Source organism: Pteropus medius, unplaced genomic scaffold (genome assembly GCF_902729225.1).
Source record: "Pteropus medius unplaced genomic scaffold, Ma_sr-lr_union100, whole genome shotgun sequence".
Lineage (NCBI taxonomy): Eukaryota > Metazoa > Chordata > Mammalia > Chiroptera > Pteropodidae > Pteropus > Pteropus medius.
The window spans coordinates 210,333-228,214 of NW_024349804.1; the positions used below are offsets into that span (position 1 = coordinate 210,333).

Sequence of the window (17,882 nt, forward strand, 5' to 3'; positions counted from 1 at the left end):
ATATTCTTGTCTTTATGAGACTTACAGTCTATTAAGGAAGATGAGGTCATTTCCTATTGTGTTGTAATCATAGCTAGTGCTACAATGAACATTTTCATATTTTCATATTTTATCTCCATTTGAATAATTTCTTTATAATCTGAGGGATAGTATTACTGAGTCAAACAATCTAAATGGTTTTATGGCTACCTAGTAACAGTTTACTGCCCAATTGTTTTCTGAAAAGGTTTTCCAATTAACACATCACCAAGCAGTGGTTAAGTGTAGGAGGATAACTGAAATCTTGTCTACACTGGATGTTTTCATGACTTAATTTTGCTAATTGCATAACTTTAAGTTGAACTTCTGGATCGTCCTGAATTTCATTTATTTGATTATTAGTGGGGTGGACCCTTTTACATATATTTCTCTGTGATAACTTACCGTTAGTATTTTTTATATGAATTCTCTATTCTTATTCTTTGCCTGTTTATCTATTGGAGTTTTGATACTTTTTTTTTTCAATTTAAATCATGATTAGTTGCTTATACATTTGCCCAGTAGATAATGAACCTTAAACTCTTACATTGCATACAGATATTCCCCTAGCCTATTTTCCCATTTATTTTAATCTTGTTATTTTTCTATTCCTTAAAGACTAAATTTTTATAGAATATTTTTTTTTCTTCTAATACATCAAATTTTAAGAGTGCCTTACTTTCAAAGAGTGGAGAAATATTCTACTTTCTGTGTGTGCGCGCGCATCTTAAAGATACTTAACACTTTTCTCTACTTAGAGGTTATTGGACAGCGTGATAGAGGTTAAGACTGGAGACTCTGCACCCTGTCTGCTTGTGTTTGGAGCACAGCTCTGCCCACTGTCCAGCTGCGTGACCTTGGGCAAATTCTTTAACCACTCTGTACCGCAATTTCTTCATCTCTAAAATGGAGAGAATAATGATACCTATCTCAGTTTGTTCTTATAAGTATTAAGTGACTATGTGTAGAACAGAACAGTGCCTCACATAGAGCAAGCACTCAGAACATGTTAGCTGCTGTTATTTTTATCGTGATTATTGCATAGGATGCTTTTGAGAGTCCTGGCGTATACAACCCAGGGGGATGGTGATTTTCATTTAGATCGTTGTCCGTGGCAACTGAAAAGGAAGGTGGAAGGAAAGATATAAGTCATTAAAACATGACCATAAATTCTTTGAAGGGCAACAATCCAGTGAAATTTGTAAAGCCCTAATAGTAAGCAACACATCAGTTTTTGTTTATTTCTTGGTCTGGCCACATGCTCAGCTCATGATGGGCTGTACATCTCCTGCAGGTAGTACAATAGTTTCTGTGCTTGATGGAGCACCTCCACCATCAGGCTCTTAATAGTTATTTTATTGGATCTTCACAGCCCAACAAGGCAGGTCCTACCTCTGAGGATCAAGAACAAGGTGTATAAGGAAGAGGTAGGAAAACAGGCTTGAATGGAGGTCTGTGCCAAGAGGAGTCATGAGAGGTTTCCCACACTGGCCTAGGAAAACCGAGACAAACACCCATCCGTTATTCTGTGTATAAGGGAGTCTGTGTATTAGAACTTCAGTCATGAGTAGCATCCCCAGCCACAAAAACATTTTAGATTTCTGACATGCTGATGGTGACCCAGGGCACAGTCGTAAGTGATGGACATGGCCTTCAACTCGGCGTTCTGATCTTATCGATGACACGAAGGCACTTTTTCCAGCAAGTTCTGTTTTGAGAGAGTGAGCAGGAAAGGACAGATCCCCCGGTTGACTGGCTTCTGAGCAGATGGGACCCAGCATCCTCTGAAAGCCTCCTGGTTCTCCTGCAAATAAATTTCTCGATGCATATATTTAGAGAAACAATTCATCAATGAAGATGACAAAACCATCTGGCTCTAGAGACTGAAAAAAAACTCTAGAGGTTGTAAAAGTTTACATTCTGATGAAGGGTATGTGTCTGGGTTTTATTATGAGTTGTTAATGAGGTGGTTTTGTGGCTTGTTTTCAGGGTTTCTTCAACCTGGCCCTGCTAATTGAGGAAGGTGCTATAATCCCACATCACATTTTGGATTTCTTGGAAATTGACCCAACTGTCCATTCAAATAACATCTCCATCCTCCAGGAACTGTACGAAAGGTAAGTTCAGAGCCTCTTTAGTATTGTGGAACCCAGATGGGTGTTTTTTGCTTCTTGGTTAAAGTTAGCCTTACTTTTGTAATGCCACTTGTTATAAAAAGGGCTAAGGATTTGTTTCAATTAGAGAACATTCAGCTGGACCCAAACTTACTTCCTTTTTCCAGTATTTGAGGCTTATGATACAGAATGAGCTTGATCTGAAGTTAAACTGTTGACCAAGGTTTTCCTGGAGAGTGGATAGGGAGGCATTCTGACATCTGGACTTTGGGCAGACACACAGACATAAGGATTGCTTAGCAACCCCCATGCTTCGGGGGCCTTCTTGACCTGGTCGCTTCTTATTAAGGACAAGACTGATCTTTTTCTGAGATTTCTGCCAGAATCCTAGAATTCGGGGGTAGGTGCCATCCCATTAGAACTGGCTTTATTCCTTTGTCTCTCATTTCAAATGTGCCCGCTTGTCCCCAAGCAGAAGGAGGTGGTTTTGAAGATCTGAGAATGCCGGTCATGAGCAATGCCACCTAAGTTCCCTGACACATCGAGATGCCCTGTGCTTTTTGTCTGCAGGTGCTGGAGCCACAGTAGTGAGGAGTCCCTGAGCCCCTGCTCTCTGGCCTGGCTCTACCTTCACCTCCGGCTTATTTGGGGTGCTGCCCTGCACTCTGCCCTGGTAGGTACCGTCTTCAGCCAGCCCTGCCCTCATGGTCCCAGCCCCTCGTCGGTCATCTGACGTGTGCTTCGGATGTTTGCAGACCTACTTCCTGGGAACCTTCTTCCTGTCCATGTTGATTGCCTGGACCGTGCAGTATTTCCAGTCCGTCTCAGGTAAAGATTTATAAAAAGCCAGGGCAATATAAAAATGTAGTGATTCTTTTTCCCTCCCAGAGAAATGACCTTCTCCCTCCTCGTGCCATTGGCCATGCTATTTCCTTTAGTTAGGATGGTCATTCATGGGTAGGGGGTTCTCCTAGGGGTGTATCGTAATGTCTGGCTGGTGGAAGGCCTCAATTATGGTTGTATTTTTCAAAGTAAGCAGGATTTTTTAAATAAGAAGCTTGAGAAATTGAACTAAAGTGTCTTCTGCCATTGAAAATACATCTGCTATCAAAATTCTATGTCTGTGTACCTTAAAACCCAGCTCTGGAGCCCCCTCCAGCATGAAGTCTTATCCTTTCTATCCCAGTCAAAGGATAACTAATCAAATGGAATGATAAACAAGCACCCGTGAAGAATAAAAATACCCAGCCACAAGGATTCAGAGGGAGGATTTGAGGAGGAATGTAAAGCAAACATGTATTTTAGTGTGGTTTCTACTTCTCACTATTGTTTTTCTGAGCTAGTACAGGGCAGTAGTCACTTCTGTTTGGGCTTAGAGTCCAAGTTTGGCTACTTACTAGCTATGTGACTTATGGAGAGTTATTTCACTTTCCTGATCCTCCAATTTCTTATCAATAAAATGAGGTTATAATAGTAGCTACTTCTCAGAGATGTTAAAAGGGTTCAGTGAAAAACATACACATGAGACTTACCAAATGACAACTGTAGTTAAATTTTAGCTATTATATTTATCTGGCATATAAAACCCTCTCAATAAATTTTAGCTGTTATGCTTATCTCCCCTGTGAGATCATGAGCCTGTCATTTGTGATCTCATGCTTAGGTGCTCAAACGATTATGATTTTCCACCATCTTGGATGACTGCAGAAGGACATAATCACTCATGAAACTGACAGGGGCATTTACACATGGGGACATTAGGACTGGACGTGGCATTTAAGCATCCGTGCGGTCATCATTTGTGTAGCAGATAATGGAAAGCGAAAGGAGTACATTTCATATCAGATTTGATGGTGAGACAGAAGTCTCTGTTATGAGGGGCTAATACAGAATCATTTCTCTTTGATTTACCTGAGGAGGTTAATAGGGAACCATCAAAAGCCTTTCCAGGTTTGATGCCCTGTGGTATGCCAGCTTATAAATTTTTCTCATGCAAATTCCGTCTCATCCCTAAATTTGTTGCTAGGTATAGCACATTTATTTTGCATCTTGTCAGTGTTTTCCATTTCAAATTATCTTTGTCACTTTTACTCTGTAGAAATATTGTTATGATTATTACAAATGCAATTCCGTTAGAGGAGCTGAAAATTGTCCTTATGATTTTATGCCAGCTGGTAGCCATGAAAATTCATGGGCTGGTGGAATTGCTTTTATCAGAAGTCATCTCTTTCTCTTCTCTTCATGTCTTCGTTATCAGTCCCTTCACATTCTCGTCTCCCTGTCCCACCCGCCCTTTCATATATGTCCCTTCCTATGTATCCTTTGCTCCCTTTACCCATTTTCTTCCTTTTTCCCCAAACTCTTTCACTTGCTTCTTCCTGCACGTACCTCCCTTCTTCTCCCCAATCACCAGCCTTAGTGAAATCACATAGGATCTTAAAAATAATTTAATTTTCTGCCCTTCATTCTACGGATGAAGAATTAAGGCCAAACGGATGAAGTGGCTTGCCCAAAGTCACAAATAAAGTCCAAGAAAGGATGTAGGGCAGCAAAATTTCAAACTTTGTCGAACTCACCGTACTTTAAGCAGTCATTATCAGCTGTCTCAAACCTGTGGTCTCCTTATATAAGAAATATTTTGCCGCACATTTTTGGTACCCTGAAATGAATAACAATTAGCCTGCCTACACATATATTTTTAAATAATGCCCTAATAGCAATATAAAGGAGAAATTGAAAGAAACTAATTATCATAAAATAATATATATTTCAACATGTAATTCTAGCCCAGTGCTTCTTAATTTTAATGTGCACGCGAATCACCCAGGGATCTCGTTTGGTTCTGGTTGTCGAGTAGGGATTCTCCATCCCTAACGAGCTTTTGGGTGATGTCCACACATTCAGAAGGCTGGCAGCACAGGACAGTAGCCAACAGCACAGGCTTGAGACTCAGGCTGCTACACTTCTGGCCCTGCCGCTAGCTGTGTGACCTTGGACAAAGGAGGCAGCTTATCTGTGCCTCAGTTTCCCCATCTGTAACATGGAGCACCCTTTGAGTTTAAGGGTCTAGAAGTAAAAAAAAAAAAATTCCACAATTTCCAAAATGTGCCCCCACAAGTCGTGTTTACAGCCCCGTTAGAGCTAATGTTGAGTTAAAATATATAGTAAATTACGTTCACATTTTTAAAGTCCTCAATGTAAATGCAAATTTGTCAATAGCTTTGAAATAAATAAGAAGGTACTCCATCAGTGATAGGGAGATGGACAGGGGTGACAGAGGCACAGACATTGGAGAGAAGCCACTGCAGGGGGACCCTCAGGGCAAAGTTTTTACCACTGGTGTCTCTCTGACGAGCAGGTGCCAAGGTCCCATGACCTGCCACCCCTGGGAAGGGGAAAGATGCAGTAGCTTTGTGTAAAGACTGTGCTGTAAGTTAGTGATCTTTGTCATTTCATGATTTGCATTTTTCCAGTCAGTTGTTTTTAAAAATTACTAACTTATGGTCAAAACTTTCAGTTGAGCTGTCCATCCGTTTTGCATTCAGCCCCAATACCTTCATTTCCCCTGAGTTTATGTGCTCTGTGATATACTGCACTGCGTTTGCCACGTTGAACTGTCCCACATTCAGAAGGCTGGCAGCACAGGACAGTAGCCAACAGCACAGGCTTGAGACTCAGGCTGCTACACTTCTGGCCCTGCCGCTAGCTGTGTGACCTTGGACAAAGGAGGCAGCTTATCTGTGCCTCAGTTTCCCCATCTGTAAAATAGTGGAAATAGTACAACTACCTCCTATTGTAGTTGAGAGAACCAAATAAGATAAGATGCAATGTGCTTAGAACTCCACAAGTTTTAGCTGGTAGCTTTCAAGGAGGAATGTCCACGGGGCATTTTACTTGCAATGAAAGCATGCTGGCACCAGGTAGCATCTGCACTTAAATATCTTGGTTTACCTCAGTATGACACAGAGCCTACTATGTTTTTCTATGCCATTAGACTCTTTCTAAACCATAAAATGCTTTTTAAAAGCATCTAAAGATGGTATTTATTGACTAGTCTATCAAGGGGACCAAAACAAGTATACAAAACACATTGCACACCTTTTTCATCTCCTTTAAGGGAACTTGTTTTTGACTCTTAGCTCGCATTCCACCAGGCAGCTCCGTCTCTCTTGAGGTTGATGCCTCCCAGGTTTTGCAAAGGTCCCTGGGTCTTGGGTAACACTAGGCACACTCATATGGTGCCAGTCTGATAGCAGAACACACAGTGCCCCGGGCCTGCACTGTCCCTCCAGGTCCATTGGCTTTGCAGCTTCTGGGTCACTTGGCGTCCCATCATCTTTGCTAAAGCTGAGTATCGTTAGCCTTTTTTCTCCCAAGTCTTCCTCTCTCAGATTGCTGAAGGCACAGAGTGAGGGCTCTGCTGATGGTCTAACCCACAGCCAGGCCCAGCCACTTCCCAGACTCCAAGAAGGCTCATTGTCCTGCCTCAGCGCATCTCCGAAGCACGTGCCCTCTCCCCTGCCTGTCAGGAACGCCAGACATAATTGCCTTAATGGACTCAGGCTTTTGAAAAAAAAACAAAAAAACAAAAAGATCCCAAAGCAAAGTATGTCTAGAATCATCTCCATTTCTGCCCCACCACAAAATAAATAAATAAATAAAAAGGCATGGAGGCCGGCTGGTTACCTGAAGGAAGGTAAAGGGAAGAAGAAATGTAAATGACCATTTCAAAGAAAGAGTCCTGCCTTCGTAGCATTAATGTAAACTTTATGTCTAAGTAGAATACACAGTATAGAGAAAGATTTGCACAACAACCAGCTCCTAAGTATGACTGAGTAGTAACCTTTTAAGCCAAATCAGCCTATTCAAAACATTCATAATTTAAGCCAACTCATCCTTTCTGCCTAAGTGGTTACCCTAGTATAAGAGGAGGTTGATATGAACAAGATTAATTAAGCCTTTTCCTACTCTTTTCCTGTCCTCTACATTTCCAATTAATGAGATTTCTACTAAAATTACAGTAAAATGTCACAAAGTGGTACTCATGGAAAAAGCAGTAGCCGTACAGCTGCAGTGATCTGACGGTGAGACTTCACCGGTCTCCTGTCTCATTAGCCTGGTGCCCTCCCAGTATCTCTACTCACAAGAAGTGTTTAAATAATGTGGATCACGTATTTGGACTGGGCCCTGCTAGATTCAGAGGCCCAAAGGAAGTAGGCTACATTCATAGCATATAATTTCCAGGGCTTCCCCCTCACTCATCCCCTTAAACCCATCTTTGCAAACATTTTACTATCTCAGTAATCATTAACCCAGTGTATTCTCTCATATTCTTCTTTCCTTGTTTCTCCTACAATGGTCTACAATAGAGGCTGGCACGTTTTTTCTGTAAAGGGCCAGATAAACATTTATGCCTTTAAGGGCCATCTCTGTCTTGACTCAGCTTCCCTTATAATGTGAAAGCAGCCATTGACAATACATGAAAACAAATGGTTTCCAATAGAACTTTACAGAAGACACGGAAATTTGAATCTCATGTTTTTCACATGTCATGAAATATTACTCTTCTTTTGATTTTTGTTCAACCATTCTTAGCTTGCAAGCCATAGAAAAACCATTCTTAGCTTGCAAGCCATAGAAAAACAGGCAATGAACCTCCTTTGTCCTGTGGGCTGCAGTCTGTCTATACCACTGAGGGCCAGTTCTTGATTATTCTCACTAATATAGAGAAGATGGTCCCCTGAGCAGCAAGTAATCCAAAAATCACTTCTGTTTCTGGAATGCACTCTGTAATTTTTTAAACAGCATACTTACTTTCCGGTTACCTTGGTTGTAATCCGGTAATCAAATTAACACACATTCCAGGTGAGCAGAGAAAAAGAGGCCACTTGAAAATTATGATGGTCTGGAGGGAGCTTGTCCAGTGATTGCAAACTCTCAATGGAAGAGGGAGAGTTCTCACATGGGTAACAACAAGCTTACTGTAGAAATATAGAGCATTTTTATTATGCTCTGACAAGAAGATTTAAATTGTGGCAATGTTAATTATGCATTCCTTCTACATTTACACCGTGGCACTTTTTTGTTTTAATCAGAAAACTGATTGCTGGTTTCTCTTGTTACCATGGTGATTTAAACATTTCCCTGCGCTTGAAAAGGAAAAATGCAAGCCTTAGTACTTCATTCACTTCGTCAGAGATCATCAGAGAGATAAACTTTAGGTCCCAAAGGGGTCTTGGACCATCTGATCTAAGCCCCTCGATTCACAAGTGAGGAAACAAAGGCCTACGAGATTCAAGCATTGTACAAGTGAACTGTCTGCCATTCAAATCTATTCCAAAGTCATCTATTAGTAGAAGGTAAATGAGACGTGACCAGACCAGGTCTCTAGACTCTAGCAAATGGTCTTTGCACTACATCCCTGGGCCTCCTGCTCCCTGCCAGGGTTAGATCATCTGTTAAATAACCTAGAAACGTCACATCATTATGGAACATCCTGGATCCCCCCCACCCTACCCTTGTCCTTTCTCCGGAGCCAGAAGATCTGTAGGTATGGAAAGGTATTGAATTCCTGGGAGAATTCTTTTATGTGTCCTGAAAAGCCAGAGGCTTTGGAGCCCTCGTTGCATTTCTGAGAATGGCCCTTTGGAGATCACCATAGGTACTTGGAGGTGAAACTCTTGAAGATTTTTTTCTAGAAGTCAGATTATCAGCATGTAATGGCATATTCTTAAAGTGAATGCATTTCAGGATGTATTGGGACATTTTTAAATGGTCCCATCTTCTGAAAATCATAAAAGACTCAAGGATCACTAAGCTCAATTAAGATCACTGCTTAAGAGCAAACTAGCAGTTGTTTGCACAGACTATGGCCACTGTGCTGGCTATACATCACACATCCCTGCAGACTGCTACCCCCATTTTACAGACGAAGAAACTACAGCTCAGAGAGGTTAAGTAATTTGCACAAGACCACTCTAAAGGTAAACATCAGAGCATCCCAGAAACAAATGCACCAGCTCTGTTATCAATCCTGCAAGCCATGCACCTGCAATTGCTGACTAATAAAACACATTTCCCCAATAAACCAAGTCACCAGCAGGGATAACTAACATTCGTTGAGTGCCTGTGCCTGCCAGACACTGTTCTAAGCACTTCATATACATTAGCTCATTTAATCCTAACAGCTCAACAGGGTATAGGGACTTTTATTTTCTCCATATTTTAGAGGTATAAGGAGAGTGGGAAACTTGTCCAAGGTCACATAACATAAAGGGCAGAGTAACCAGGTTCCAGAGCCCATAATCTTATAACCAGGACACCTCTTGGCCTCAGTACCTAAAGCAGAATATGTCAACTTCAGCACTGTTGGCACCTGGAGGCTGTCCCATGCACGGTAGAGTGCTTTGCAGCATCCACGGCCTCTACCCACCATATGCCAGTAGCACCCCATCCCCTAGTTGTGACAACCAAAAGGTCTCCTGACATTGCTAACTATCCCTAAAATTGCCCGCATTTGAAAACCACTAACATAAAACTTTATAAGCCTCCCTAACGTTTACGGTGGTCTAACCTTCTACTATAGGTAGATTGCTAATAATTAAACCTAATAATTACGTTTATTAAATAAAATAATTTAACCAAATTTGATACGTCATCCAAATGGAATATGGATGTCAATAAAACAAACCAACACCCCTTTCTAATTGATTGGTATAATTCATAGTTTGCAGTGAATCAACACCATGGGGGGGAAAATAGGACCACAGGAAACACAGACCAAAGAGGTTTTTTTCTTTTCTTCTTTTGATTAAAATATTTACCTGGCAGCCTCAGCATAAATGCAGAATTTAGAGTCCCAGAATGCCAAAACTCTCAAGAGATCTTAGTATATCTATTCCGACCTGCCATTTTAGAGAAGACACCAAAGTCCAAAGAACCTAGATAATGGGTCCAAAGTTGCTTATCTAGTTAGTAGATAACTAGATGTCTCCTGGTTTTGCTAGGTTCTAGGTGTGGTTGTGTGTCCTGTTGTGAATACTCACCACCTGTTGTGTGTGTGTCTCTATAGCTAATGGTTCCAGCCTGATACCAGCCGGGGCCTCCCTTGACCCCACCGCTCCCACTGCAAGTCCAGCTGTGACTCCAGCTGCAGATGCCTCAGCTCAGGACCAGCCCACAGTCACTAATAACCCAGAGCCACGTGGGTGAACTGTGCTCCACAGTTCTCTCCAGATGAGAGAATCCTTTCAACAGATGGTATTGGCAAGCTGGGGCCAGGGCATTATACTGATAAACACCTTAAATGTCTTGTCAACTGAATGCAAATTTTGCACTTGGGCTTTTTTTTTTTTTTTTAAATCAAATTATAAGCAAGTACCCAGAGAAGACAGTGGTACCAAAGGCTATCAAATACAAGGAACATCCTGATCATGGGGTGTGTCAGGGAGGTTAGCTGGGTCATTGCATTTCTGGTGACTCTGTGTATCGAGAGTCACAATTTGCCCTGCAGCATATTTGAATCCTTTTACACTGAAATGTATTTTAAGAATCTTAGCCCCTTGTTCATTCCTTTTTATTAAATAACAGAAAATTGTGACTTTTCTACAAGTTAGACAATATTCTCGTACATGTATTTGCCGCAGCCCTGCTCCTCGAAGTCCGATCAACAGATTTCAATATGACTTCCAGCAGTTCTAAGGCACTTTGAAATAAATAGCTTATGGCTGGAAGTACAGGGAAGGTGATGGCTTTGTAAATTGGTTTACATTTTTCTCCTTGAATTTTTCTAAGATCGTAGTGCTTCTGAATCATTTAATGACATTGTTGGACATTGGTTACTTTTAAATTGCAACCCATAAAATAACATTTAGAAAATTCTTAGTATTTAAGTGTAGCCTTCTCCATGAATTACCCCGTTAGAATAGACTGGCAGCAGTGGAATATGCAGGAAACAAGCCTTTAGCTCACAGTCTCATCCCCACCCCTTATACCTGCCTGAGTCTGTGTAGGGGTGTGTGTGTGTGTGTGTGTGTGTGTGTTTAAGAGGGAGAGGAAGAGCAGATTGTCTGTACACTGTATGCTGCTACGGTAGTAAATAAATCAGTAATGCAATATTGTGGGTCCAAACTACTCTTTGCACTACTTTATTTACAGTAGTAAATAAAAATTATTTTTATACCATTGACTCCTGGGAAGTGGCTTTTTTTTCTTCTTTATAGTTACTGTTGTCATCATACAAAGTCCTAAGGTTCATGCATTGCCCTTAGGAGGCAAAAAAAAAAAAGAAAAAATCCTCCTTATGAAAGAGATTATTTCTGGTAACCCATTGTGTTTGTGGGTGTAGAGTTGCAGGAGGCCCCTCTCCGGGAACCCCAAGCTCCAGGTCTGGCCCCCCCTGATGTTTGTACAGCATCAGACATTATTTCTTCTGGCTGTTCCGAGGCTGGATTTATGTTCATTCTGGGTTAAGTCTACAGTCCACCTCTCTCTCCTATGTGTGCTGTGTGTACTGCCCTTGTTTTAGCAAAGCCTGTCCTTCCTGCCTGCAAATGAGCCAGACTTTGGAGCCAACAGCCCGGGATTCAAATCATGGTTCTGTAGTTCGCTAACTCAGTAACCGCGGGTGAGTGATTAACCTTCTCTGAGTCTCAGATTATCGTTTGATAAAATAGGAGTAATAAAATTCACCTCTTGGGCTTTTCATGAGGCTTAAATGAGATAACATATGGAAAATCCCCAGATCAGTGTCTCGAATATGGTTGGTATTATTCTTATGAGAAAGAGAAGTCCAAGGGGGAAGATAAAGGGCTCCTTGCTCTCCCTAGAGGCTCTCTTCATGGCAAACACACCCATTCCTCAGTTGCTAGGAACATAGACTACCGGTGGCTCACAGCTGCCCCCCTCAGTGGGAATTGCCATTAGCTGCAGGGACCTGTCCAAGGTCCGTCCTTTCCAAAGCGGCTCATGGCCAATGTCTCCTTGACTGAAGGCAGGCTTTCTCGATCTCGGCAGTATTGACATTTGGGGCTGGATGGCTCTTTGTTGTGGGGGGCTGTCTTGTGCACTGTAGGATATTTAGCAGCAGCATTCCTGGCCTCCACCCACTAGATGTCAGTAGTGCCCCCACATCCCCTCCCCCAATTGTGGAAGCCAAAAAAATTATCTTCAAACATTGCCAAATGTACCCTGGGGACAAAATCCCCTTCCTCCTTTCACCTTGAGAGAGACCGTTGTACAAAACCAGAGGCCTCTTTCCTCAATGCGGAGCAGCCCAAATGGGCCATCCGAGGTCCAGAACCTCACCTTGGCGGCAACCTCATTGTAGGTCAATTTCTCCCAATTCTGCCTTCCTTGTTCTCATATAGGATTTCCCATACACTTTCACACACGACTCTGCACTTCAGAGTCTGTTTTCAAAGAGCACAGCTGTATTAGTCCTCTAATGCCGCCATAACAGAGTGCCACAGACTAGGTAGCTTAAACAATAGGAATTTCTTCCTCAGTAGGTTTGGAGACTGGAGTCAGCAGGGCTGGTTTCTTCTGAGCGCCGCCCTCGCTTGGCTTGTGGATGATGACCTTCTCCCAGCATCTTCACAAGGTCTACTCTCCATGTGTGTCTGTGTCCTAATCTTCTCCTATAAGGATACCAGTCATACCGGGTTAGAGCCCACCCAAATGACCTCGTTTGACCTAATTATGCCTTTAAAGGCCTGATCTCTAAATACAATCACATTCTGAGGTAGTAAGTGTTGGGACTTAAATATATAAATTTGGAAAGGACACAATTCAGTCCATAACATTGACTTAAGACACCGCAGGGGGTTGGTTCAGGTCCAGAGTATGGACGCGTGGGCACTCTTCCGATCTGAGACAGCCATCCAACCATACTCATCTCCAGGTGGTGCTGGAAAGAACTGGAGTAGTTCCAGCACCGAACCACTTCACGTGAAGCTGGTCGGCCACCCGTCCGCTCAGGTCCCAGCTTAGGCTCCTGTGCTTTTAGAAGTTCTCAGATTGTATGACCTGAGTCCAGTCCATACCTTCTCAAGTTCTAAGCTCAGTTCCCATAAGGCCGGTGTCCAAGCTGACTGGAGTAGAAGACTTCATAGTGAAGGCAACATGAGGTAGAAGGGAAGGAAAAAAAGGGGTGGAAGGGTAGGGTCCAGAGGCGATATTCAATTACTTCCCTATTGTCCCTGCTCCTGGACATTGCTAGAGCAGAAGACGCAGACCAGTAGACTGTGAAACAAACAGCACACAGAAGTGAGTGATTTCGTTGGCTCATCAAACATTTTTTTAAAATTTGAATTAGTTGCTAACATCTTAAAATCAAGGATTTGGGGCTTCTCTTAAAAAAATTTAAAAACGTGAAAAAAAAAAAACTGAGCTTTCATTGCTGCATGGCAAGAATTAGCTGTAATGGAAAACTGCACCAGCCAGAAAGGAAGGAACTAGACTTATGAATAGCAACATAGAAAGATATTTAAAAAATATATTGGTAAATGAAAAAAACATATTGATAAATGAAAAAAGATTCATATCTCAATACTACTTATGTAAATTTAAAAAAAACAATATTATATATGTCATATGTATACATATACACACATCTGTATATGTGCATATGCATATGTATGTGTGTATTCTTTTTTCAAGATACACACATAGCTCTCAGTCTTGCCAATATTCACATTTGGGGCTAGCTCTTTGTTGTAGGGAGCTATCCTATGCATAATAGGATGCTTAACAGCATCCCCAGCCTATCTGTATTAGATGCCAATAGCAACCCCTCAGTTGAGACAACCAAAACATTCTCTAAACATTTAAATGTCAGGTGTTAATGTGTGTGTGTGTGTGTGTGTGTGTGTGTGTGTGTGTTAAATCCCAGGGCGGAGGGAATTACCCTGGTTGAGAATCACTGGATTATAAACTCAAATGCCTAAGCAGGCTAAGTGGAAAGCAGCAAGGAGTGGTGGGCACTGAGGCAAACCAGAAAGCACAGGTTCTGTCTAAAAGGAGCAGACCCACACAGCCTCAGGAGCCTGTGGATTGGCTTGGCTCAGCTGATCTAGGCTGGACTCATCTGGGCTCAGTTCCGGGCTATGAGGTGGGTCTAGGCATGCTCAATGTGTCTTTTATTCTTCTGGGGTCATCAGGCAATTTGGTCATGTTCATTGAATGGAATCCGTATATGCGACCCCAATATATGCCACTTTGGCAAAAGAGCTATTGAGAATCGGCAGATGCAAAAGGAGCTCTCTACCTTCCCCCTTTCTGCCTAAAAGCAGGGTATACATTTCCCTTTGTGAGGGTGTTTCATTCTCTCAGGTACCAGGACGAGTAGAACAACTCCTATCACCAGCGACAGAGGGAAGGCACCAAGATGAGTCTGCATAAACAAACCTTACTAAAATAGCCTTATCTTCCATTAGTTCCCGCATGTGTTTTCTAGTTACTTCCCCACCACTCATCATTCCTCTAATCCCAAACCCCCTTTCTTTGTAAAAATGGTACACGAGCCCCCGAGTCCAGTTACCTCACATTTCTCTTCTCCTGTGCACTCCTGTACATGTAAAATATTAATAAAAATTGCATGCTTTTTCTCCTGTTAATCTGTCTTTTGTTAGTTTAATTCACAGGCCTCCATTTACTGAACATAAGAGAGTGGAGGAGAAGTTTATCCTCCCCAACAATCTCATGGCAAAGGCTGAAAGCCCAACTGTGCAAGCGTATTTGAGGTCTTCGTTCACATCGCCTCCTCTTAACGTCTCGTGGGCTAAAGCAAGTCACACGAGCGAACCATGTGGGCAGGGACGCGCATACGGCTCCTGTGGGGCGGGGTGGGGCATGCTTCCAACTTCCATTTGTCTGGAAGCTCCTTTCTTCCAGCCTTAGTTGGCGGTCCCCTCCTGTGAATTCCTTGGCACATCGTGTGTACCATTCAATGAAGTAATAAGTACATACTTGTTTCTGTTGTTCGGTCTTTGTTCGTTAGTATTTACTTTGTCTCCCCAATGGGATTGTTGAGTTCTTAAAGCAGGGGGCACTTCTGGGGTGCCCAGGGCCCCTGCATGATGTGGGTACAGAGAAAGAACACAGCAAGTAATTGTACAAGGACTGATCATTGGTCAAGTGCATGGTTCCCATCTTCCTACTGAGAAGCCTGCAGTAAGTGCCACTGTAGGTATCCTGGCAGATTACAGGACAACGGGCCCCAAAACGCTGGGCCCCACCGTGTCCCACACTGCTGGAAGAATTTGACAGTTCTTTATTTCAGAGGATCTTCCGCCAGCAGGTACAGCTGGATTAATCAGCACTGTATTATCCTCCTTGCAGACTTAATTAGCAAGTCTTGTCAAAACTTAGCTTCTCGTTAAAACCAAACTTAAAAAAAAAAAAAAACAGTTCCAAGCTTCCATCTTTATTTTCAATTACATTTTGTCCAGACAAGAGACCAAAATCTCACTTCCTTTTTTAAAAATGGAACTATAATTGACATAAAATATTGTGAAGTTTAAGGTTTACAACGTGTTGATTTGATACTTCTACTGAATGTTGCTACATGATTATGACCGTAGTGTTAGCTAACACCTTCATCACATCACATAATTACCATTTCCTTTTTATGGTGAGAACATTTAAGATCTAGTCTCTCGGTAACTTTCACATATATAATACAGAATCGTTAAAGATAAAAAATAGAACTACCATATGATCCAGTAATCTCACTTCTGGGTCTATATTGAAAGGAAATGAAAATAGGATCTCAGAAAGATAGCTGAACGCTCACGTTTTTTGCAGCATTATTTACAATAACCAAGATACGGAAACAACCTAAGTGTTCACCAATGGATGAATGGATAATGAAGAGGTGGTACATATGGACAATGGAATATAATTCAGCCATGAGAAAAAAGGAAATCCTGCCATTTGTGTCAATATGAATGAAACATGAGGGTATTATGCTAAGTGAGATAAATTAGAGAAAAATAAATACTGTGCAGTATCACTTATATGTGGAATTTAAAAAAGCCAAACTCATAGAAACAAAGAGTAGAATAGAGGTTATTTTATTTTATTTTATTTTTTTAGACTCAGGGAAGTGTGGAGAAGGTCAAATGGCAGGGAGGAGACATGTGGGTCACAAGGTACAAACTTGCAGTTAGAAGATGAATAAGTTCTGGGAATTTAATGCACAAATCTCATTTTATAAAGAGTCAAGAAATGAGAGTCGGAGTAACTCAAGACTGCCTTTCCCCATGTTATATGGAGATGATAATGCTGGTGAACACTTACTCAGCCCTTACTATGTACAAGGATTATTCATTCATAAACTTATTTAATCTTTACTTAATCTTATAGCTATTATAATATCCCCATTTTGCAACCATAGAAAATGAGATTAAAAAGATTAGGGGACTTGCTACAATTGGTGAAGCTGAAAAGTAAACCCTGACCAAAAAAAAAAATCAGGCTTTTAAATACTCTATGCTAAATCCCTGCTGTGTTCATTTTTATTTGAATGAACTATGTCAAACATTAAAAAGTTTAAAAGTTTAATTGGGAAATAATACTCGTTTACCGCCAAGCAGTTTGTAAGTGTTACTTTTTTTTTCTTTTTTATTCTTTGGTATATTGTTATTTTGTGGATATTGTGTATAAATTGTGCCTTTTTCCTCTTGCTTAAATAGTAAGGAGAACATGATAATGATAAGTTATTATTAATACTACTACTAATAATAGTAAACAGTTACCACTCATATAGCCAAGCACTATTCTAAGGACTTCACATATTCTAACTCATTTGATTTTTGGAAAAACCCTATTAAGTAGTTTTACTATTATTCCTATTTTATAAATGCAGAAAATGAGGCATTGCGAAATTATTTAACTTGCCCAAAGTCATCCAATTGGTAGATGGCAGTCTTGCTTTGGAGAATAAAATTTTTTAAATCTTATTTATTTATTTATTTATTTACTTACTTACTTACTTATTTAATTTCATTTTATTTTTAGGGGAGGCAACCCTTGGTTGACCTCACAGATTACCAGGATCTTGTCAGCTTACGATCCCTTATTTTTTATTTTTTACACCCATAGCCCCTGGTCTTCCTAGGTGGTCTCCCATCCAAGTACTAACCAGGCCCGACCCTGCTTAGCTTTGAGATCAGACGGGATCGGGCTTGTTCAGAGTGGCATGGCCATAGACTTAAAAATCTTAAAACGCCATACACTTATTTATGATGAAACCTCTGAGGAAGGAAGGAGACGTTTAAAGAACACATGCTCTGAGACACAGTTTGGGCCACGTGTTTTTAGTCTCCTGGCAATCCTGCGCAATGAGAATTATTATTTCTGTTTGTAAAATGCAGAACCTGAGACCTAGATAGATGAGTAATCTGCCCAAGGTTATGTACATTTCAGACTGGACACAGAAGGACGTGAGCATGCACCTGCCACCTCTCCGAACCTCGAATTGGGTCGTCACTGTTCTCACCTACTCAAGAACCAACAGAGTCACTCTCTGGCATGAGTTTTCAGAAGTAGGAGGCCTAGTTACCCCAAACCAGCGCCAGTGCGGTAACGCCAAGTATGGATACAAATGAAACATCGAAAAGAAAATACCGCATCTTTATGAATGTTTTTAAAGTATTGTCAGACTTTCACTGTCTAAAGAAGTTAATGAAGAACGTGAAGGTTATAGATAGACCTCACTCCTGGCTCTTGGAGGGATCTCTGAAGAGAGTT

The 17,882-nt window shown here is 41.4% G+C and overlaps 1 protein-coding gene and 1 pseudogene across 1 annotated transcript in view; one reads left to right on the plus strand and one right to left on the minus strand.

The window, feature by feature from the left end:
• Nucleotides 1-11,319, plus strand: part of SEL1L3 (SEL1L family member 3) — a 93,472-nt gene extending 82,153 nt beyond the window's left edge. The window contains exons 21-24 of the mRNA XM_039838053.1: nt 2,008-2,135; nt 2,703-2,805; nt 2,888-2,960; nt 10,204-11,319. Coding sequence (XP_039693987.1) covers nt 2,008-2,135; nt 2,703-2,805; nt 2,888-2,960; nt 10,204-10,343 — 444 coding nt within the window. The 3' untranslated portion in view covers nt 10,344-11,319. The remainder of the gene's footprint in view (nt 1-2,007; nt 2,136-2,702; nt 2,806-2,887; nt 2,961-10,203) is intronic.
• Nucleotides 11,320-17,225: 5,906 nt separating this feature from the next.
• LOC120582957 (uncharacterized) lies at nt 17,226-17,343 on the minus strand (annotated as a pseudogene).
• Nucleotides 17,344-17,882: the final 539 nt, after the last annotated feature.